This window comes from Lathyrus oleraceus, chromosome 7, assembly GCF_024323335.1.
Source record: "Lathyrus oleraceus cultivar Zhongwan6 chromosome 7, CAAS_Psat_ZW6_1.0, whole genome shotgun sequence".
Classification (NCBI taxonomy): Eukaryota; Viridiplantae; Streptophyta; class Magnoliopsida; order Fabales; family Fabaceae; genus Lathyrus; species Lathyrus oleraceus.
The window spans coordinates 536,163,795-536,187,304 of NC_066585.1; the positions used below are offsets into that span (position 1 = coordinate 536,163,795).

Genomic DNA, 23,510 nt, shown 5'->3' on the forward strand with positions numbered 1-23,510 from the left:
CCGTTGGATTGGTTGTGACGTGGAGGGGTGAGATTTAAGGGCGTGTGGCGGACTCGTGGTTTTTGTAATGGGAAGTTAGAAAGTGGAACTGTCAGATCCACGTAGTGATCGAGATGATTCGGTCCAATTGTTTGTGTCACTCGCTTTACTACTTTCTTCTATCGCACGCGCGCTTCAGTAATTAGAATTATGTAATGTAATTAAAATTTGAAGTATACTGATTGCTTAGAAAAGGCAACTTATTTATACAAAAAAAGCAAGCTATTATTACCAAAGTAGATGGTTGTAGTAGGCAGTTTTTTTATAAATGTATTTGATGTCAACTGAATACAAAAGAAAAACATCATTCATAACATATCAATGTGTAATATTTTAAAAGTTTAAGACATTTAAATAACATTCAATACAAAACTATTATTATGCTTTGTCATTTCATTAATTTAAAATATTTTTGTGATTTAATAGAATATATAATAGATTTCCGTAATTGTGATAGGTAAGAGATGGTTATTAATAAAATTTATAATACGATCTTCCGTAATTGTGTTCGATAAGAGATGGTTATTAAGTTATAAAAAGGTAAATTAACAACAATTTATATATTTTTTATTTAGACAAAAGAGTCTTTATGTGTAAAAAGGGTTGGATTTGATAGAAGATTCATCATATTTCAAAGATCAAAATAGTGTGGGTAATTAGAACTCATATTCCACCAGAATACTTAAAAGGCAAACACTACTATCATAACAAGAGCTTGCAGGGTGGACTACCGCACAAAGTCCAAAATTTGTTACAGTTAAAATATAAATAAATAGGATCTCATAAAATATTTATCACAATAAATCCGTGGTTAATAGAGTCTCTATTTATTTGTCATGGTTAAATAGTGGTTGACCTACATAGGACTTCTAAAAACTTGAGACAACTCTGTCCATAATACCCGACCCGACCTCGAGATACATAATCTCAAAGACGTGTTGATGAAGAACCGACCACTACCCCCTAAATGTTCTCATTCCACAAGAAAAAAGTGGGTGTGAGGGAGAAAGATAAAGTGGATTGAACACAACATGAGGCATTGAAGTCGCAAACTATAAGTAGACAACCTCATGACAACACTTTCATCTCAGAGTCAGGGAGCGAAGCCTCCTCCCTAGACATATCGAGATGAAAGAGAGCGAAAAAAGACATCACTCTAGTCCATATCACAAATGAGATCAATAAAGAACGATACCAAGGTAATTTATACTTGCAGCTATGGAAAAACACGATAACAAGATGGATCCACAAGAGTACCTAACCCCTTTCAATGTCAAGATGGAGCTTCAAAAGGAATCTAACACCCTTAAGTGTGTTATCTTCCTACGCACACTAAAAAAAGTTATATTTTTGTGGTAATTCCACCTCTTTAGAAGACCTATTCAGTCTTGAAAATGGATAACTTAGCAGTTTGTATCACGATTCTCTAGCAATCAATGCAAAAAAGTTTGACATAACTTGTCAGATCTTACACCTCAACCTTGTAGTGGCCTAGCACACTTTGGTGAAAGGTCTCGAGCAATGTACTTTCTCTGACTCTCTAGCACGTTGATTGTTTGATACACTAAATAAACTCAGAAGGAGAGCATGAGGCTACATAGCCATGAAGAAGCCTGTTGCATCAAAATAAGGAGACTGCAAGAGGTTCCCTTACAATGATAAAGATAATACAAAATATCAAATAAATAATTTGTTATTAATATTAATAAATTGATCTTCTCTTTCTTATTATGCTAATAAAAAAAAGATCTAATAAACTAAAGATAATGCAAAGTAGATAATGAGATGTCACAATTTAAAAAATATTTTATGCGTGTAAATAATGAAATGTCACTATTATTAGAACTCGGAATCACAAGGCTGATGAAAATTGAGAGAGAGACAGAGTAATTAAGGGTGAGAATTCTCATTAACATTGATTGCGATACCCCTTGGGTATTTATACAAATTACAATGATTTAGGATGCAAGAAACAACAAACAAAAAATAATAGAAAAAATTGTTTGTCCGTAACCCGGGTATAACTTTATGTAACTCAGATACAACTTTCTGTAGCCCGGGTACAACTATTTCTACAACTTAAATTCAACATAGTGGTACCCGGTTACCAAAATGTAGTATTATGATATAGTTGTTTCAAAAGCCAAAAATACAATACAGTAGTAATCGATTATAACACTTGAATTGTGTAATTTTTCACAACACACCATCTTAATTCAAGTGCTCAAATTCCTTTATGCCCATGTTCTTCTTAAACTTATTCAACACTTTGATTGTGACTCCTTTGCTCAGCAAATCGGCCAGTTGGACTTCACTTCTACAATATCTCAATCTCAACCTTCCGTTACTAACAAGTTATCTCAACTAGTGATACCTAATCTCAATATGCTTTCTCCTCCCATGTGAAGTTAAGTTCTCAACACGGTTTATAGTGGAAACGTTATCAACCCTGAGCATCACAATGTCACCATCTTTGCTACCCAACTCCTTCAACAGATTTATTAACCACACGGTTTGGCATGCACACAACGAAAAAACAATGTACTTGGCCTCACAAGAAGAGAGTGCCACTACCAATTACTTATTTGAAAATCATGAGATTAGTAATTCACCGAACATAAATATGTATCCACCTGTAGACTTTCTACCATCTTTATCTCCACACCAATTGGAATTGGTAAAATCGAGCAAATTGCATTTTTTTACCCATGTCCATTGTGAGAAAAAGATTTTTTCAACCAATAGATCCTTTGATGTATCTTAGAATCCTATTGACTGCTGGAAAGTGGGACACATTCGGTCTCTTCATGAAACTATTCACGATACCGATACTATACACCAAATCATGTCGCATATTGCACTAGTAACACAAGGATCCAAATTAACCTCCTATACTGAGTTGGATTAATATCTTGCTAATACTTCATAGCACAAATCCATTTTGGATCACTCAAAGCCTCCTTTGTTTTAACGGGTTCGGATTCGGCCATAAGTGCAAAACAAACGAAATCACCATTATCATTGATCTCGTTATCTTGGAATCATTCACAATCTTGGAGTCTTATAGGTAAACCTCTTTTCCTTGTTGAACTTCTCACATCCTCTTCAATTCTGGATTCAACTGGGGCTACTTCTGCACTATCAAGCATTACGGGAAATGTTTTTTCATTGCTATAACCAGGTATAACTTTATGGTAACTAGGTACAGGTTGCTGCAACTGCTTGATTTTGTCAAAAATAATGTCTCGAATGATCACGGTTCTTCTATTAACTACATCATACAACTTATAACCACTAGTAGAATGATACCCTACAAGTATCATTAATTCTCCCTTATCTTCCTACTTTTTTATGAGTGTCTCGGAACATGCCAATATGCCACCGAACCGAAAACTCAAATGATTCAGATTCAGTTTAAATCCAGATCATGCTTCCTCTGATGTTATCTTCACAATCTTCTTTGTTTGACACATATTCAAAAAATATGCAATCTTGAATACCGTTTCTCTCCATAACTCTTTCGGAAAGTTCTTTCCCTTCAAAATGTTTATCACCATGTTCATAATCGATTCTTCCTTTCAGAAACACTATTTTACTTCGGTGTATAGGGTGGTACTACCTCATTTACTATGCCCTTTGGATCATAAACCTCCCAAAGACATTTGAGACATATTCATATCCACCATTAGTTTTGAGAACTTTGAGCTTGTCACCGCTTTGCCTCTCAATCATGGGCTTGAACTTCTTAAACACTTAGAATACCTCATCCTTTCTCTTGATTAGGTATGTACATAGCTTTTTACTGTGGTCATTGATGAATGTGACAAAATATCTATTGCCACCAATCGAATCAACTTGCATCGGTCAATACACATCTAAATACACCACCTCAAGGTTATGCTTGATTCTACAACCCACATCCTTGCTGAATTTTCCCTTATGTTGCTTCGCTTGCACATATTCTTCACAATTTTCAACTGATATATTGATCAATGGCAACCCCATTACCATTCTATTCTTTTGCAGGGCATTGAGATCTCTAAAGTTGAGATGCCCAAGACTATAATGACATATCGACTCTTCTCGACTAGCCATTGTAGCAAGACATGTATGCTCCATAACCTTCAACTCAACCTTGAAAGTTCTATTTGGAGCCATATGGGCCTTTAGGACGAAAACCTCATTTACATCCATAACGGGTAACGCATTGTTCTCTGTGTGAATCTTGTAACCCTTCTCAAATAATTGGTCAATACTTAGAAGGTTACACTTGATTCCGGGAATATACAACACATCATTTAACAAAGAATGTTCATCATCCCTTCTCTCGGTCGATACATCATCGACCCCTTCTGCTGCTAGAGTGGTGTCATCCACGAACTTCACTTTGTTCTTCATGACACGATTGTAACAAACTAATCTTTCATATGCGTTGAACATCTGGAGTCCAAATACCATTGATCGCTGCACTTCACTACTTCTTTCAAGTTACAATTGCATTTTCTTCAACATGTAACCGAGTACAACATGGTTCTATAGAATTTTTCAAACTACTACTATTGTTGTCCCACAACCTACTGTTGCTGCATTCTCTCTTTGTGATAATGACTAAAAGTGTGTTTTGATCATGAAACTCTTTCCTTGCAACTCTAGCTTCATCTTCTTGAGGTTCTTTCTTGTTGGAATTGCACTATCTTGAAAAATGACCAAGATTTTGACAATTAAAGCACTATATGTGGCTCTTATCAACCATTATTCTTCCCCCTCTACCTCTTAGATACCCCATTTAGAGTTGTTTGATCCAACAACGCCACTACCATTATTTTTACCTTTTTGGAATGTTGAATTCTTGGAATTTTGGGATCTCTTCCACCAAAAAATTGAAAATTCCCTCTACCTTTGCTCATGGAACACTTTCCTTTCGCCTTTTTGTCTCTCTCATTAAAACAGGCTTGCAAATCAATCTCCACCTTTGCCTTATCAACATTTATTTCCTTCATTATCTGCTAATGTGGCTCAAGAAAGCTTCGTAGCTCCTCTTTGCTCATTGTCACAAGAACCTTCGATTCCTCAATCGCTACGACTATATTATCAAACCTTGTCGTTAAAGAACGCGAGATTTTCGCGACAACATACTGCTCTGTGATTTTTTTCTCCACATGCTTTTACTTGATTCACCAACAGAGTAATTCTCGTCATAAAATCGTTGGTGGTCTCCTTCTCCTCTATTTGAATAAACTCAAGTTGACATTTGTGAGTTTGTAACCTCACAACCTTCGCCTTATCACTCCCTGCGTATGCCTTCTCTAAGATTTCCCATGATTGTCTCGATGATTCACAATCATCAACTTTCTTGAAATTATCTGTATCAACGCATTAATGGATTAAAAACAATGACTTGAAATATTTCTTATTTCTTCCTTATACGATGCTTGTTGTGCATCAGTTACACCTTCAACAAGGATTCACATCGTTCTTAATCACTTTAAAAACATCTTGATAGCCAAACAACACCTTCATTTGCTTGCACTATTTGTTGTAATTCTTCGAATCAAAGATGAGTAAGTTTGTGAGAATTATTTTATTAGAGACAAAATTTATGTTGCACACTAGGTGTTTGGTGGATCGAACCAAACTATTAATGTCAAGTGTTAGAACTTGAAACCACAAAGTTGGTGAAAATTGAATAATTAAAGTATGGAGAAGGAGAGAGAATTAGAGAGAATTAGATAGAATATAATTGATGGTGAGGATGTACATTAATAATGATTATGATACCCCTTAAATATTTATACAAATTACAATTGATTAAAATAAAATAAAATAAAATAAAAAAAATAGTTGTCTGTAATTTGAGTACAATTTTCTGTAACCTGAATACAACTGTTTTTACCATTCAAATTCAACATGGTCCCAAGTATAATTTGAATGAATAGTAAGTGTGTGATCATGACAATAAATATATTTGTATGCTGGTAATAAGTCAATATTGTATAATTCAATTAACATTTAAATCAATAGAAAATGGTTTATTTCATAATGTTTTGAATACTAGTTATAAAAGAATAAACTAGAAAAACAAAAACGAAAGAAGGATTGAATTGGTGGTGTGGTGATAAGAGTGAAAAGTAAGCGAGTGGGAGAAATGAAGGAAAGAAAACGCCAAAATTGGGCAGACAAGCTTTTTGTTTGTAGCTTTGTGACAGCTAAACTTTTTTCTGCCAAAGCCTGTATAAATTTCTCGAATCACATGTATTCTCTTACTCTCCTCAAGTTAAAAAAACAAATATAAAAATGTCATTTTTATACTCCGATAATCTAAACTGATTAAAATATAATCGAAATTATAATTTTTTAAAATTATTTAAAATAGTTTTTAAATTAATTCATTTTTTAAAATTTTGATATTTTAAATCTTTTTTAATAAAATAATAAAATATCTAAAATAATATTTTAAAAATAATTTTTCAAATTAATTTTTTAATTAAAAGTTTTATGTAAAGTTTTTTTTTTATAATTTTCTTTTACATAAATTATGTCACATTATAGAAATTATTTTTTAAAAAAGTTAAAATAAATAGAATTTAAATTAATAATAAAGTGTATAGTATGAATACTTAGTTAGTAAATGACATTTTAATAGAGTTGAACATTTTAAAAATATTTGCAGTATGAAAAATTAATTTACTTTACTTCATTTTTCTCATTCAATTCAATTTTTTTCAATTAACATATTAGATTACATGAGTAGTTTAAATTAGGATTATAAATAATTGTCTTTTTTTCAATGAGTTTGACTTATTTGCTCGAGTTAAATTTCTTTAAAAGATCCGTTCTAAACTGTTTTTCAATGAGTAACTTTCATATAACTGATCACTATGGTTGATTGATGGTGGATCTCTTGTTATATTTTAGTTTTTACATTAATTTTGATGCTAAATCTTTCGTGTATTTGATTGTCATAACAATATACTCAAATTTGGGGTCTAATGAGTTGTGCATCTTCTCCATAATTCTCAGATCTTCTACCATTTTTTTAATTGATTTGAAATAGTGATAACTCTTGAAAAATATTTGAAAATATAATCTCACTATATCATATACAAGAATTCAAACTCACCTCTTAGAATTTTGGAGACACACATTTTTTACTATGCCTTCATCTTTGCAAGACAAACCTTATCATACGTCTTCTTAATGTTAAGAATATAGTAAGTGTGAGTAGAGTGGTAATAGTCTCACATTGGTTGAAAATGTGGAGACTTTAACATTTATAAGTGAGAGAACTCACCCACTTATCACCTTAAGGTTTTGGGTGAATATATGGTGTGTCTCTCACAAAGGTGTTGCTCTAAAAGAAGAAATTTCATAATGTTCAATGCTCCATAATAAAAAAACTCCTCCAACTCATGATATCATGAGTCTATGGTTCGAGAAAGAGACCGACCTACTTGTATTGAAATTCAACGGTGCCACATGGGTGGTGAGTAAGAAATATTCCGCTGAAGAGTGTCAACGACGCCACAAAGGGTGGTAAGTAAGAAACGTTTTGTGCGGTACAGGAGTTTGGGGAAGTAAGAAGAGCTTCCACTTGAGGGAGAGTGTTGAGAATATGACAAGTGTGAGTAATGTGGGTAATAGTCTCACATTGGTTGGAAATGTGGAGACTTGAGCATTTATAAGTGAGCGAACTCACCCACCTATCACCTTAAGATTTTTGGTGAATATGTGGTGTGCCTCTCACAAAGGTGTTGCTCTAAAAGAAGTCTCACAATGTTCAATGCTCTTTAGTGAAAAACTCCCCAAACACTTCCCTAGTGAAAAACTCTCCTACCACTTAACAAATGTTGTATTTGATGTTTTCTCAAACTCATATTTCATCCAATGCATAATAGACGAGAAAAAGAGCTTTCATGTCTATTTTTATCGAATCCTTCAAAACATCCTTTTGTGTTTGAGTTAAGGAACCCTCCTATTGTGATTCCTTATAGCCTTTTTCAATAGTCTCTAAAACATCGCGTGCTCAAAGATGAACATTTATTTTGATATACTAATTAGTACACTACAACAAACAAGACCTTAGACAGCGCTTTTTTTAGCCTTAGACAGCGCTTTAAAGCGCTGTCTAAACCTCCGCTGCTAAAGGTTTAGACAGCGCTTTTTTAAATCTTAAAAGCGCTGTCTAAGCCCCCCCCCTTAGACAGCGCTTTGGCCAAAAGCGCTTTATAAGACCCTCTTATTTTAAATTTTTCAGGTATACCTTAGACAGCGCTTTTGAAAAGCGCTGTCTAAGCCCCACCCCCTTAGACAGCGCTTTGGCCAAAAGCGCTTTCTAAGACCCTCCTATTTTAATTTTTTTAGGTATACCTTAGACAGCGCTTTTCAAAAAGCGCTGTCTAAGCCCCCCCCCCCCCCCCCCCCCCCCCTTAGACAGCGCTTTTGCCTAAAGCGCTTTCTAATCCCCCCCTTAGACAGCGCTTTTTACAAAAGCGCTGTCTAAGGTATACGAAAATTTTTGAAGCTTTTGTTTTAAACCACATTTTTTCCAGGTTTATAAACCAGAATTTCTACCTGTTTTCAACCAGATTTTGACAGACAATTATCACATTTTATATATAACATATTTTGAATTAATTCCAACTATTTAATTATATGAGATATGTGTAAATATAAAAATAACTCATAAGTTAGAAATACATACATCGGTGGGAATCTTTAATCGGCCCAAAGCAAGAGTATCTCGCATAAACCTCAACATGAAATACCCGCAATCTATTTGATTACGTTGTTGAGGACACTACATATGAAAAAATAAATATGGATTATAAATCCTAAGTTTTATCAAGTGTCATCACTAAAATAATAATTGCTAACTGTTAACTATAATAATCGGTTTAACATTGATTAACAAAAACAATGAAAACAAACTGAAAGAAAGAAAAAAAAAACAATAATAAACTAGCGAGAACATATAAACAAGAGCTTGAGGAGATATATAGCTTAGACCCTGCAGTACAGCAAACAGAACAAAGTAGAAACTACAACCAAACAAGTCAGTATAGTATGTTCATAAGCCCTCACCCGGTGAATATTAATTAAAAGATTAAATGCAGAAAATCATGTCAAATGTATGTGAAAATGCCAAAAAAAAACTCTAGCATTGTTCAGAAACAAAGTGTTGTCAGGTAGAGAAAATATCTCAAATATCCTGGTGACCAATATCTTCTTAGAAGAATCCTCCTTCCTTCAAGATATGCACTATATGTGAATACCCTATTTAGGGTATTCAAGACAACCAACAATGCGATTCAAGAGTTGGAAACTACCCTCTTTGACTATATGATAAAACAATAATCAAATCCATTTGTGATTTCCTCCACAATGTTAGGCTCAAGAGCTTTGGGTGGGGGGGTAAAACCATGTGCATAAAGTATATTCAATCCTTATCTGCTACTTAATACTCATTCACTTGAGTGATGTATTTTCCAACAAGGCAGAGAGGCAAATGGTTATGTGGGCTATGTCAGCAAAGATATAATGCTTCTTTAGCATCATCTTGAATGGAAATAAATATTATGCAAAATCGGGAAAATATTAAGGTGGTAAAGATATTAATGCTTCTTTAGCATTTATCTTGCAGTTGCCAGGACAAAACACTCAAAGAAACAAATAACTCCAGCAGCAAATATTACCAGTTCATTGTGCTTTTTTACTTTCTTAGGATGACACCATATCACAAATCCTACAACAGATCTACACATCCCAAGAAAGTATCTTTTGACTTTATTAATTCCTTAAGTAGTGTTCTTATTACTACAAACTAGTTAAACATAGTGCTGATTAGTTCACTTCTGTCCTGATCGCAGCACTGTAAAAAAACAATTAATCCAAAGTAACTAAACATCTCTTGAAAGAATCAAAATAGAGAACCAACTTTTTGATAAATTCAGCAGATAAAAATTCCATTAATCCTTAACCAAACAAGAAGGCATCCCTAGCCTTGGTCTCTGTCCAAATGAAAGGAAGAGCAGTGACAAATCTTTAACATTATCTGCCCATAAATGGTATCATAAATCAAGGTTTGATTACACATCACTGCTAAATATTTCTTTTTCCGTCTCTCATTAACTTGACTCCATACAACACAAAATCAAGAACTGATATATTACATCCCATCCAGAGAAGACCCAAGATAGCTTGGATTGACATGACGCTCTTTTTTGCGACAAATTCCCAAATATATTGCTATAAATAGCAATGTTCCTTTGTCTCCAAATTGTAGGCTTCATAACATCCATAAGCTTCAAAGGCCGTCATCCTATGGCAGCCACTTTATTATAATAGATCTGTTAATAGACAAATTCACTGGTGACCATAATGTCCAACCTTCGCCAGCCCTTGCGAAAAGATAAGAGATACCATTTTGAGTATAGGTATAGCGAAATCTCTAGAAAAATATATCTATACCCTATGCATTCTAATGTAATACACAAAGTTCAATGCCAAAGAGTTATCGGCTTACTTACCTCAATAATAAGATCCAGATCCACCGCTGCCCATGTAACTGCTACCGCCGCCGGCACCTCTGCCAGAATACATTGACGAATATGAGCTGCCGCCAACCTACATTGCATGGACAATACATAAGAATGTAACAAAACATACACAGAACACTAATTCCTATTGACATTGGGAAAGGACGGGAAAATTACATCACTTCCACGAGAAACGTAATCACCACCATAACTTGACGAGTACATGCCTCCAACATCACTGCCACCATAAGATCCTGATAGACAAAAAATAATAGAATTGTAAGTAAAGAAAACTTCAATGTTGAAAAGAAGAGACCAGACTATTTGCAACGAAATTCACCTCCACCATAACCTGTTCCCTGCCGACTGCTATACATCCCGTGTGATTCTTGACCAGAAATAGAACTTCGGCTGCCACTGCCATATCCAAGATTTGATCTTCCAACTCTACGAATCAAAATGTAAGAATGAATTACAGGACAACAAACAATATGGTTAGTGTGGAGAATTGCAAAACTGTAATATTAGATTAAACTAACCTATCACCATAAGCATCACCATACTGTGAAGCACTGCCCCCATAATCATATTCCATTCGAGCTCTTGATTGACGAGCACCAGTATCAGCATATCGCGGGGGAACATCATCCTGATTAGACATATGTATTATATTAATACTTAGGATTTAATACTGTTAAAACTCTCCACTAACTTTCTCTTGATTTGCTAACTGTTAACTAACACATAACTTCCAAATAATTGCTAAGTCCAGACCAAGCTTGCAAATAATTTCTAACTTTTTCCTTTAATCACATCCAAACTGTAATTGTTTTCAAATTCTAACAAGTGAGTCTAACCAACAACTTAGCAATTTCACTCTAACCTTTTCTCTATTAACAGGACACCTCCAAAAGCTCCACAGCACATGAAAGTCATAACATATCCAAACCTGCTAACAGAAGTAAAAATATATCAACCAAATTTAACTGATAACTCAACTAAAACTAACTTCATCGAAAGCCAACATCCATAATCTTGCATCAATAATCCAACAGCAGTTCCAGAAATCGATTTCAAATATTCAAGCAAGGCAATGCCCAACAGCAGCATATGCATAGCAGAAAAATCCAAAGCTGCGAATAACTAGGCAACTAAAACCTGAAAGTCACAGTAAGAGAAAACGATTTTAGAAATTAACCCAACTCACAATCCAGGTTTCAGAACTATAATCAGTTTCTTTTCAATAACCTGTTTTAGTCCAAATCAACATAACCAATCTATTTTCCTTCTGATTCACAAACTTAATCGCATCCCGTAACCAACCCCAAGTGCAATTGCTCTGTCAAAAAATGAATAGATCCTTAACAAACTATTTAACAGAAATTAACAGTGTTAAAATCATTCCCAACAACCATACTCTTCAAATCTAACTGAAATTTAACCTGCCTTAACCATTCTACCCGAGCTACCCGACTCGATTACGGCTTCCAAACTATATAAACATACATCACTCTTCAATCAAAAAGGAACAATTCTCAAAGCTCACTCATCACTATCATAACCTCTATTCACCATTTTTCTCTCCCTTCTAACCTTGCACAAAGGTCCATTAGGAAGCCATTGGAGCTTCACATCGAAGCTGCAATTATGCTTGATCTAGGATTCGTCTCCACACAACGATTCACACAGAGCATTTGTTCACACGCGACGCACACAAGAATTCACGTAACAGAGTTTCAATGAATCTTTCATCATACACAACAATCACAGAAGCACACGCGAAGAGGAGAAGAAGGAAGAAGCATCGCACAAAATAGAAGAATCAAAGGGAAGAAGGAGGGGATTCTGAAGATTACCTGAAGGCGCCTTCATCTTCATGTTCGTTCGCTCTGAATTCAATTTTCACCGGGCCACTCCGCCGTCTTACAGGTTGGTGAAATTCCATTTTTCTCGATCGATTCTCCTTACTATGGTGTATTTTGTAGTCCATGGAGCCAATCCCTTATGGTTTGGTCTCCGAATCTCCCTTTGCTCGCGTTTAATTCAAGATTTAGTGAGTTAGGGTTCATTTGATTTTGGTTTGGTTTGGATGTTTGACTGAAAATTGAGAGGCATTGAGGTTGATTTGTGATAGAGGACGAAGAGACGGTCTTAATGGTGTAACGAAAGTGATGATATGCCCTCCGTCGCTGCCGGAGGCGATTCTGGCGCGAAGGAGATGGAGGGAGTACGGTGAGCCTTGAAGCAGGTTTTGGTTTGAATGGGGTAACACTGGACTTAGGTAAATTATCCTTTTCTTTTTAATTGAAAGACTTTAAACAACGCTTTCTCAAAAGCGCTGACTAAGGTCTATATTTAAAAGCGCTTTCTAAAAGCGCTGTCTAAGGGGGGGTCTTAGACAGCGCTTTCTAAAAGTGCTGTCTAAGACCCCCCCTTAGACAGCGCTTTCATTATTTTTTTAGAACATTTTCCGTGTTTTATTTTTATTTTAACCTTAGACAGCGTTTTTTTTTAAAAGCGCTGTCTAAGATGCGCTGTTAAAAAACCTTTTTGGCGTAGTGGTATAAGCATTTCCTTTAAGATGTGAAGCTTAGAAGGATGTTGTTTAATTGTTCATCATGACCATTGAGGGGGTTCTTATCAAAACCTAAGTTCCGATGCCACTTTGTTGGAAAAGGAAAAAATATTTTGAAAATTTGGGAGTAATTGGAGGGAAAGAGCGTTCGAGACAATGGCATTTTCCATTGTTTGAGAAGATTCTTTACATGCTTATTTACTTGTTTCGACTCACTTAATATATAAATGATAATCTTCCCCTATTTATAGACCTTAAAGGAGAATTTCACATACATCTATATAATATTCTATGACACTTCAAAATAGATTGATTGATAGATAAATAGATAAATCACATCATATTTATATGAAAAAATTACATTTACCTCTCATGAGTTTTATTAGTGACTTTTTGTCTGTTACTAAAAGCTTCTTTTAATATATATATAAACTTAAGATGTTTCTACTTGCTTAATTTATAAATGATAACCTTTCCCCTATTTATAGGTTTTAAAGGAGAATTTAACATATATCTATATAATATTCTAGACACTTTAAAATAGCTTGATTGATAGATAAATAAATAGATAAAATTCTACATATATTTATTACTATGATGATGTTAATGTCTTCAATGTCTCTAAAACTTTCTTTAGACTATACCAACAAAACTAAACTAGATCTAATACTTTATTAGTCCAATAAATCACGCCATATTTATATGAAAAAAATACATTTACCTCTCAAGAGTTTTATTAGTGACGACTTTTTGTCTATTATTAAAAACTTCTTTTTAATATATATAAATTTAAGATGTTAATGCGTATTTTAAAAATAGATAGGATATCGGTATCATTTTAATTTACATCAGAGAAGTTGAATGTAATTTTCTCTATTTTTAATCCAAAACACATGCAAATGTGTTGATAAATGTTATATCAATTAGGGGTTTAGAATACCTTAAACATTGTAGACATAGTTCAAGGAGATTTATTCAGACTAAAAGCATCTCTAATCCAACGATCCCCCACACTCTTACTCTATTTCCATTGCAATTTTTCATCATGATCCAAATCTCACTAATACCTAAGAAGAGAGAATGATATGCCACACAAAACTCAAATTAACTCAAAGTAACACCATGAAATTTCAATTTGGTTTGGCCTTGAAGACACCAGTTACCATAGCTTCATGATTGGTTGCAAATGAAAATATTCACTATGCATTTTAAAACAAGTAAATCATAGTGTTGGAACTTATATTATTAATGCAATGAACTAAGTTTGGCAGTGCCTATGAATTTCAGGCTTAATGTCTAAAACATACTGTGTGAACACCATATGCTCTGGGGACCACAAGTTGTATCAGAAAATACATTATTAGTAAGGATTGTTTGGTTGTGGACAAATTTTAAGATTAGGCATGTGGATGCCACACGCAACTTTTTAAAATATAATGCAGCTGATACACCTTAAAAGTGTAATGTGTTCTTAGTAAAGTCACCGAAATGATTACTACAATTCATTAAAATAGGTTCCATTTAAAATGAGAACAAAATTTTATTACTGATTGATCTAATAAAAAAATTATTAATATCTAACCGATTTGAATATGAGATATATCTTGAGAACATTTTTAACAAAAAAAACTTTCATCAAAAGACGGATTATCGGATATTAAAATATGACGATGCTGATACATCTTAAATATTATGTGCAATAGGAACAACAATATGATAGGATCCTGAGTTCGGACCTTAGTCTAGTAAGAGTTGAGATATTTTTAGAGATATTTTGTTGTAAAAGAGACGGGAGACGTGTGTTTGTGTACAAGTATGAGTTGGAAGTCCCACATTGTTTAAAAAGTAGAGATTGAACACTTTATAAGTGAGATGACTCATATATCTATTATTTTAAGATTTTTGATGAATATGTGGTGTTTCTCTCACTTGTGTGTTGATCTTGACCTAATGTGGATTTTCCTCATGATGATCCACTATGGTATTAGAGTCAGATCATTGTATTAAAAATCTTCTTGATAATGAGGAATTTCCGCTTGATAAAAAGCATAGTGAATGGACTAACACTTGAGGGGAAGATTGATCAATTTTGTACAAGTGTTAGTTGAAAGTCTCACATTATTTAGAAAATGGAGATTGAACATTTTATAAGTGAGATGACTCATACACATATCACCTTAAGATCCTGGGTGAATATGCGTTGTATGTCTCATTTGTGTGTTGCTTTTGACCAAATATAAATGCTTCTCATGATGATCCAACAAAAGGAGTTCATAGAACTCTGATTTATCATTTCTTATTCCATTTTCACCTAAGAGCTTCAAGCTCATCTTTAACATTAACTAGAATATATTTTGGTTATTTTGATTTTAAGATTCAATCACAATATCATTTTTCTTAACTTCTTCAAACGGTTCGAAGATAACTTCGATGAGGGGTGAATTTGTAGCTAACAACACATATTTTCGTGTTCATTCTTCTATTACCTTCTTTAAAAAGAAGGAAAGTCAAAGAAGATGATAAAAAGTGAGACTCATTTGAACATAATGAGTAAATATTTAATTTTAGAGCACTTGGAATTGATTTTTGCCATGAAAAACTAATTTTAATATTTTTAATTATTTTTAAATAGAATTGATTATACTTTTTAAAATTAATACGGGTGTGTTTGTTTGATGGATTAAAATTATACTCCCGGGAATATCATTCCTAGGAATAGTATTGCCAGGAATTTTATTCCCATCAATGTGTTTGGCAAAATCAATAAAGTTCCTAGGAATATTTTTAAGTTTTATTTAATTAAATTTTAAAAATTAAAAAATTAAAAATAAATGTGTTAAAATAACATGAGAGTGGGAAGTTATGGTTGGTTATTTTATATTCCCATGGGAATATAAGATTCCCATCATTTGATATGGGAATAAAAATGGAGAAATTTATGAACAAAACATATTCCTGGGAATAAAAAGTACCCAGGCATAAACTATCAAAACTTGAAACAAACAAGGGAATATGTGAATTCCAATGTCATATTCCCGGGAATAATATTTGTATCCACGAAACAAACACCCCCTACATGTAGTTTTTTATTGCAATTTATTTTTCAATTTATTTATTTTATAAATTAGTTCAAATATAAATCACTTTACTATCAATTTTAGACATAATCAACTCTATAAAACTAATTTATTTGAAATCAATTTTTTTCACCCTAAAATTAAATGCACAAATAAAAAAAGTTTAAAAGAAAAAAGAGCCATTGAAAAAATTGATACTCGAGAAATGGCGGTTTATGGTGGTGGCCATGAAAAGAAGAAGGGTAAAGGTGTAATAAGCACTGATGGAGAGGGGTAACTTGGGGATATGAAATAAATAAGAGGCGTTGGATTATCCCTGAAGTGAATGGTTGAGATTGAGGGGCGTGTGGCGAACTCGTGGCTTATCTAATGTGAAAGATAGAAAGTGGAAATGTCCGATCCAAGTAGCAATCATGCATATAGTAATGGGTTAGATATTCGGTCCAATTATTTTCCCCACTCGCTCCACTATTTTCTCCAATCACACGCGCCTTATTTTTCCAATAATTGATAACGGTAAACAAATAAATTATTATTTTTTAAATTATGAAACGCCTCAATTATTGTAGAATGGAGATGATAATTTTTTTTAATTAAATTCTATAATAAGCTGAACTACTTCTGATACTCGACTAACTTTAAATATATTTTAGTTGCTATTAAAAAATAGAATGATGATATTTCACAAAAATTGCGTCTTCTTTTCATAGTGGATTATGTAGGATGTGTTTTTTAAAAGATTATAATTATAATATTAAAAATAATAGTTTTTGAAACATTAATATCAAAAAGATTTATTTATTTTGATAAATAACTAAATTTTTAAAAAATAGAATAATATATAATTTTTTTTTTTGTAAAATATAAAAAAGTTAAAATAATTTAATGTGAGAGGTTATGAGTGATTATCTTTTATTTTGGAAATGTGAGATTCTCATTTTTTTTGTATGAGAGTAAAAAATATATAACAACTTCATGATTAAATTAAATTTTTAGAAATAAAAGATATTAAGGTATAATTTGGAAAACATAAAACAAACATGAAAATATGAAAATTTTCAACGTAAAATTTGAATCAATGAAACAAACTCTCCAACAAAATTTAAGATAAAATAAATTATCATTACAGTTATTCACATATGGTATAGTTAAATTCTAGCTAAATAGGAGTTTTTATAGATTTTGTTACTATTTAATTTTACTTAAATTAGGAGCCTTGCAAACATCTCATAAAGTTTAAAATAATTTGTCGTATTTTGAAACAAAAAATACGATATTGTGAAACGCAGTCGTACGTTTGTCAGATAAATTAATAGAAGATTTTATTTATTCTCAAAAAGAAAAAGAGAATATATCGATAAAATCCACAAAGAACGACTATGATATGGTCATTGCAATCAATATCAGGGTTCGGAAGTCGATTACGCAAAGGGAATGTATTGGCATCTCTCACGTCAGTTGTACTCAACGAAAATCGTTTTGTTAGTTATGCGTGTTAGTATTTTCTTAGAAATGTTAGGCTTATCGAGTTATTAAAGGAAAAAGGAGAGCAAAAAAATAATTTATTTTTTATTAGGGTGCCTAACGAGACTTTGAATCTCGCTCCTACGTATCTCCGGATGCGATGAAAAACTCAAGGCTACGTAGTTATGAGTAGAAAATGTTTATTTGTTGGTCGATTTTAGCAAAAGTTATTTTGTCTCAATCGGTGGAAACCTTGTTTTCTACCCAAAACAAGTGGAGAAGGTAACATTTGCATTTGACCGAATGGATAGACATATCAACATTCGGGAAAACGTCGATAGCTTAATCACACATACAAATGGACGAAGCGTTGTCTTGCATCGCCTCGAGACAAAATACCATTCGTTTGTGAAAAGGATTTGAATGATCATCCAACGGTGGCGAGAAAAAAGAGTTTGATATGTTGGATGCATTTTGAGTGATGATGAGAGCTCGGATGGGCGAGATATCTATCTCGTATCCTCGCCTCTAGAGCTTGTGTTATCTACCCCGTTCCTTTTCCATCTTATTTGAAAAAAAGGTTTGATATTTTTTAGGTGTTTTTGAGAGTTTGACTGATAAAAAGGTTTGCGAAAGTCGCCTTGAAAGTTTTGAATAATGACGAGAACTCGGATGTGCGAGATATTCATATCGTATCCTAGCCTTCAGAGCTCGTGGTATCCACCTCATTCCTTTTCCATCTTTATTGAAAAGTGTTTAGTAAGAATTAAGTATTTTGGTTTCATTTGAGAAAATTACTTGACGTTTGATCAAGCATTTGATTATCGTTTTGAAACATTTTGACAAAATGGTTTGAAACAGTTGAAAAGATTGAAGGTGAAAAGTTTGAGAAGTTGGGATAGTGGACATGGTTTGAAAAGAACGGCTTGGTTTGATAAAAATGTTCGATATTGGATCGAGCGCTTACTTTTTGTTTTTTTTGAAAAAGGTTGATTTTACGCTAATCTTTGAATTAACAATTAACTAACGCAATCAGGACAAAAATCAAGGAAAGCGGTAAAATTATTATAAGTCATGAGAATGGGGATACATTTTGTTGAATGTGGATAAAAGAATAAAGCGATTGAAAAGCAAGCCCATCAAACAAGTAAACACGAAAAAGAGGGAGCTCATTGTAAGAAGGCCCAAGAGAAAGTCACGGGACCGAAAATAAACCGAAATAAAAAGTACCAAATATAGCTCTAAACTAACTTAAAGTAGATTTACGTAGGAATCACTCTATAACAAGCCGAGCCAAAAAATCTATGCGTCCAAACAATTTTGAAAAGCTAAGTTGAACTGTAACTCCGAAATCGCAACACAATAATTAATCAAACAAGTTGCATCAAACACAAGCATATTGTTATTACTAACACATCAGTATCACAAAATCACATCAAAATTATCGTAAGCGAAATAAGGTAAATGCAACTGATCACGAACCATAAAAATAAATAAAAAACAATAAAAACACCATGGGATTAACAATAGCATGAGAGGTGTCAAAAACACCCAAATTACATATTTTAAAACTAATTAACATAAAAGAGATAATAAAAAATATAAAATTATAAAAAAAGTAATAAAAAAAAAGAAAAAAATTGCAGAAGAGAGGAATTTGCACTCCACTTACTTCATTAATCTCTTTTTTTTACCACAAGCCAATCAAAAGGTGACACTTGGCATTGTTAAAAAAAAATATTAAATAAAAAAGAAAGAAAAACAAAGCTCTCTTATTCACTTTCATCGCATGACAACATGAAGAAGAACAAACCACTTCATTTTTAGAACCAAAAACAAAGAACAAAACCAAACTACTTTCATATCTAAAATCCAAGCAAACCAAAGATGCATATTCAAATGTAACAAAACAAAACTAACAGAGGGAAAGAAGAGAAAGGAAGTGGACCTAGAGTGTTTTCCCGGCGGCGAAGAGTGGTAGGATGGGATTTTCTCCTCTCTTCCTCGTTAGTTTGTTTGCTTGCTTTAATGTAGTAATTATTTTTGTTAAGAGGGAGACGCAATTTGTAGCTTCGGACCTAACTTTGACGTTCTCCTGTTCCTGGTCTGCCATCCTTTGACGAGCGCATGCTCGAGTATTGTAATGGTGTTGAGGATTCAGTGTGGGACTGGAGAAAGAAAAATAAAATGAGCTTTTAATGATTATGCATGCATGCTAATGAATGCAAATGCAATGGTATGTGAATGGATACAATGCATTTTTTTGTCCTATGGATACAAGATTGTAAGGGTGTGTTTGTTTGAAGTTTAAAAAATTATTCTAAGGCATTTTTAATTTTTGAGACGGTTTTTCTATTTTTAATCTAAGATTTTTAAAGGGTGAAAATATAACCTTCTTATTGAATTAATTCAACCAATTATAATTTCTCATTATCACTCAAAGTTATATATATTTTTTAAATAACCATGTTTTTCAAAAAATTCAAAATAACCAATTTTTTCAGAAAAAACACCAAAGTAATCATGTTTAAAACAAAGAAAAATTCACTCCCAAGAGGATTGATTGTGGAAAATTCATTCATATTTTGGCCTAAGGCGTCAAAGCCTATGGCACATGCTTATTATATGTCACGCCACTGCCTATGATGCATGCATGCATCCTTTAGAAGCATGCGCCATAGCTAGTGACTGTTGTGTTGTTTTGTATTTTTTTATAATTATTTTAACAACAAAATAATATTAAATAAATTTTTTAATAAAAAATAAATTATGATATTATTTCTTTAAAAAGAATTACACAACGATTGGATATAAATTTAATGACCCGCTCGATCGTAACGCCCACTGATTCTACACCACAACACCTTCGCTTGCCTTTGAGGTCTCCCATAATTTTCCTGAGGTGTTTGGGGTCTCCTAGTATTCACCTGATTCAAAGTTGGTTGGTGCGAGGTTCTTGGAATATTAGTGTTATCTAACAAATCTTCGATCATATATGCCTAATAGTCAGCGTTGCCGTAATTGAGTTTGATGCCCATGTTGTCATAGTTGGGTTGTGTTGGTTGGGTTACACGTGAGCATGCAAGTTGGCTGAAATGAGACATTGAATCATTTTGGAAACGAAGCAATGATTCTTGTGGTGTTTGAAAGGAATGTGTTGGTTGGATGCTTTGGCGATGTGATATTTGGATGCTTTGGTGGTGTGATGTTTGGGTGTGCATTGGTTGGGTGCTATGGTGGGATGGGATGGAATCATATGCCTCATCGAGGATATAGTAATATGTGGGGGCTGTAACACCCCGATAATAATAAAATAATTGTTTAAATTGAATTAATAATTTATTTATTAATTTAATTAAATAATTGGAAATTTTATTATTATTATTTTTGGATTATTATTATTATTCGGAAAGTATATAAGTTGGAATTTAGAAAAAATCCCATTTTTTTTGGTAAAAAGGTTATTTTCACGTAAAAAGGGAAAAGAGGCAGAAAAGGGAAAAGGGCAAAAAGCCAAAGAACGAAGGTTGAAGGAAGGGAAAGCTTGGAGCTCAGAGACTGCCGGATTTACTCAGGTAAGGGGGATTTATCATCGTTTGATGGGTCTTATGGGATAGCATGTAATGGGTAGTGATGAACCTCTGAATTTGACTCTGATTGAAATGACATGTGATGAATTTGTGAAATATATTGATGAACGAAAATTTGGATGATAATTGATGAAATCGTAGGAATTAGAGGTAGTAAGGTTAGCGGTTTGAGAAATTGAATGTATCTGAGTTGTAATTGATAAAACGAACGAACGTGTATGAAAAATTGGACTGTGAGAGGTTGGATCTGAAGGATCTCGTAGCAGAGAAAACCCATAGCAGATCTGGAAAACTGGATTCTGGTCATACGCGTATGGCACTAGGCAATACGCGTATGGGATGGCTTGAAAATGGGGGGTTTTGGCGCTGGTACGCGCCATACGCGTGTGATACGCGTATCCCTGGAGTGGTACGCGTATGGTGTATGCCATACGCGTATGAGTGAAAGAGATGAGGTTTTGAGCGTGAAAGCGTCTCTGTTGGTACGCGTATGAGGATGTGGTACGCGTAGCATACGCGTATGAGACAGGTGATACGCGTATGGGCTGGGCGAGGAAATGCGCAATACGCGTATGAGAGTGGGCAGTACGCGTATGGGCTTGGTCAGGTTTGGGCAATACGCGTATGGGCATAGGCGATACGCGTATGGGCAGACTGGTGGTTTTTCTGAACTGTTGTTGTGCAGTTTTTGATTGTTTAGGCTGAGTGGTGTAACTTAGCTGATGTATGACGTAGTAGGGATCATTTCCCGTTGTTTTGAGTAGTATAGGTATTAGTAGAGTGTGCTAATACTGTGTTTGATTATGCGGCATGATATGATATGCTTTGTGGTAAAATGTGTTGATGATGTGTGATAAAATGCATAATGCTGTGAATGTATCAGTTCTGTATGCATTTGTGAATAGACTGCTTTATGGCTTAGAGTGTGAGCATATGTCTATTCTTGAGTTGTTGTTGTTGTTGCATTGCTAGGTGATTAGCATGCATATTGTGGCCCATTTGGGGTGGTAGCTAATTCCCATGGTGAGGAATTAGTGAGTAAATCATTTTGATTGTTGTTGATGTTTGCATGCTAGGTGATTAGCGTGCATAGCATGGCCCATTTGGGGTGGTAGCTAATTCCCATGGTGAGGAATTAGTGAGTGAGTCACTATGTCTCAAATGAGTGGGACTAGTGAGCTTGGTAGCCGTGCCTGGATTTGGACGGTGAGGTTGAACTATATGTTCACAAAATAGTCGGTACCGCATGCATGGAGTCTCATTGCATAATATATGTATGGCGTGTAATATGAATGGATGTATTCCAATATTACACGTGTATTTGTGGTGGTATTGTTGTGTTGTTATTGAGTATGATGTTGAATTAATATGCTGTTCCTGAATGTGTGTTTTGATTAGGGTGATGGAGTGTGTTGAATCACTTAATATAACATGATATTTTATAATACTCCTTATATTGATTGAGGAACTCACCCTTACAACTATTTTTCAGGTAACGAGCAGTGAGTTGAGTAGAAGCTAGTGCTACGGAGTCTAGTGTCGTCCGTAGTGGGTCATGCTCTGGTAGATGTAACATCGGGAGGGGATGTTTGACTATGTTTTAATTTAGTTGTTGATCAACTTACATGTAATGTAGTACATGATTTGAATGTCGATGTTTTGTATCCGCTGCGAATTATGCAAAAGAGTCTTATTTTGATTGAATAAATGAGCATGACAGGATATTTTGATAATTGTTGTGAAATGATTGTGTGACACCCTTCGGGGCATAATTACTCTGATTGATATGTTATTATTTTAATTAAATATTTTGGGGTATTTAGAAGGGTGTTACATTAGTGGTATCAGAGCATAGTCGGTCGAGTCGAGTCGTAATTATTCTGTTTCCCCTGTACGGTATAGGTGTTGTGTAACCTATCAGTACTTATTGTTCTAGTTGTTTGGATTTTCAGAATAGAGATGGCTGGAAGAGGTAGAGATGATGCTGCGATTGCTGAGGCTCTGGGTATGCTAGCTGGAGTACTTGGAGGAAATCCGAATGTTGTGGGAATGGGAGCTGCTCGTCAACTGAGTGAGTTCCAGAAGAACAATCCTCCAATGTTCAAGGGAGCATACGATCCAGATGGCGCTCAGAAGTGGTTGAAGGAGATCGAGAGGATCTTCCGAGTGACTGAGTGTGCCGATAACCAGAAGGTCAGGTTCGGTACGCATATGCTGTCAGAAGAAGCTG

The 23,510-nt window shown here is 34.0% G+C and overlaps 1 protein-coding gene across 2 annotated transcripts; it reads right to left on the reverse strand.

Moving 5' to 3' along the window:
* Positions 1-9,961: 9,961 nt before the first annotated feature.
* On the reverse strand, positions 9,962-11,252 carry LOC127107730 (uncharacterized). 2 transcript variants are annotated; one of them, XM_051045055.1, is made up of 5 exons: positions 11,114-11,252; positions 10,915-11,021; positions 10,752-10,828; positions 10,566-10,662; positions 9,962-10,385 (listed from the first exon to the last, which is right to left on the reverse strand). In XM_051045055.1, the coding sequence occupies exons 1-4, from the start codon at positions 11,233-11,235 to the stop codon at positions 10,567-10,569; spliced, it is 402 nt and encodes a 133-aa protein (XP_050901012.1). In that variant the 5' UTR covers positions 11,236-11,252; the 3' UTR covers positions 9,962-10,385; position 10,566. The 2 variants fall into 2 exon arrangements, with proteins under 2 accessions (XP_050901012.1, XP_050901013.1); XM_051045056.1 differs by having other exon boundaries at positions 9,962-10,436.
* Between the last annotated feature and the right edge of the window lie 12,258 nt (positions 11,253-23,510).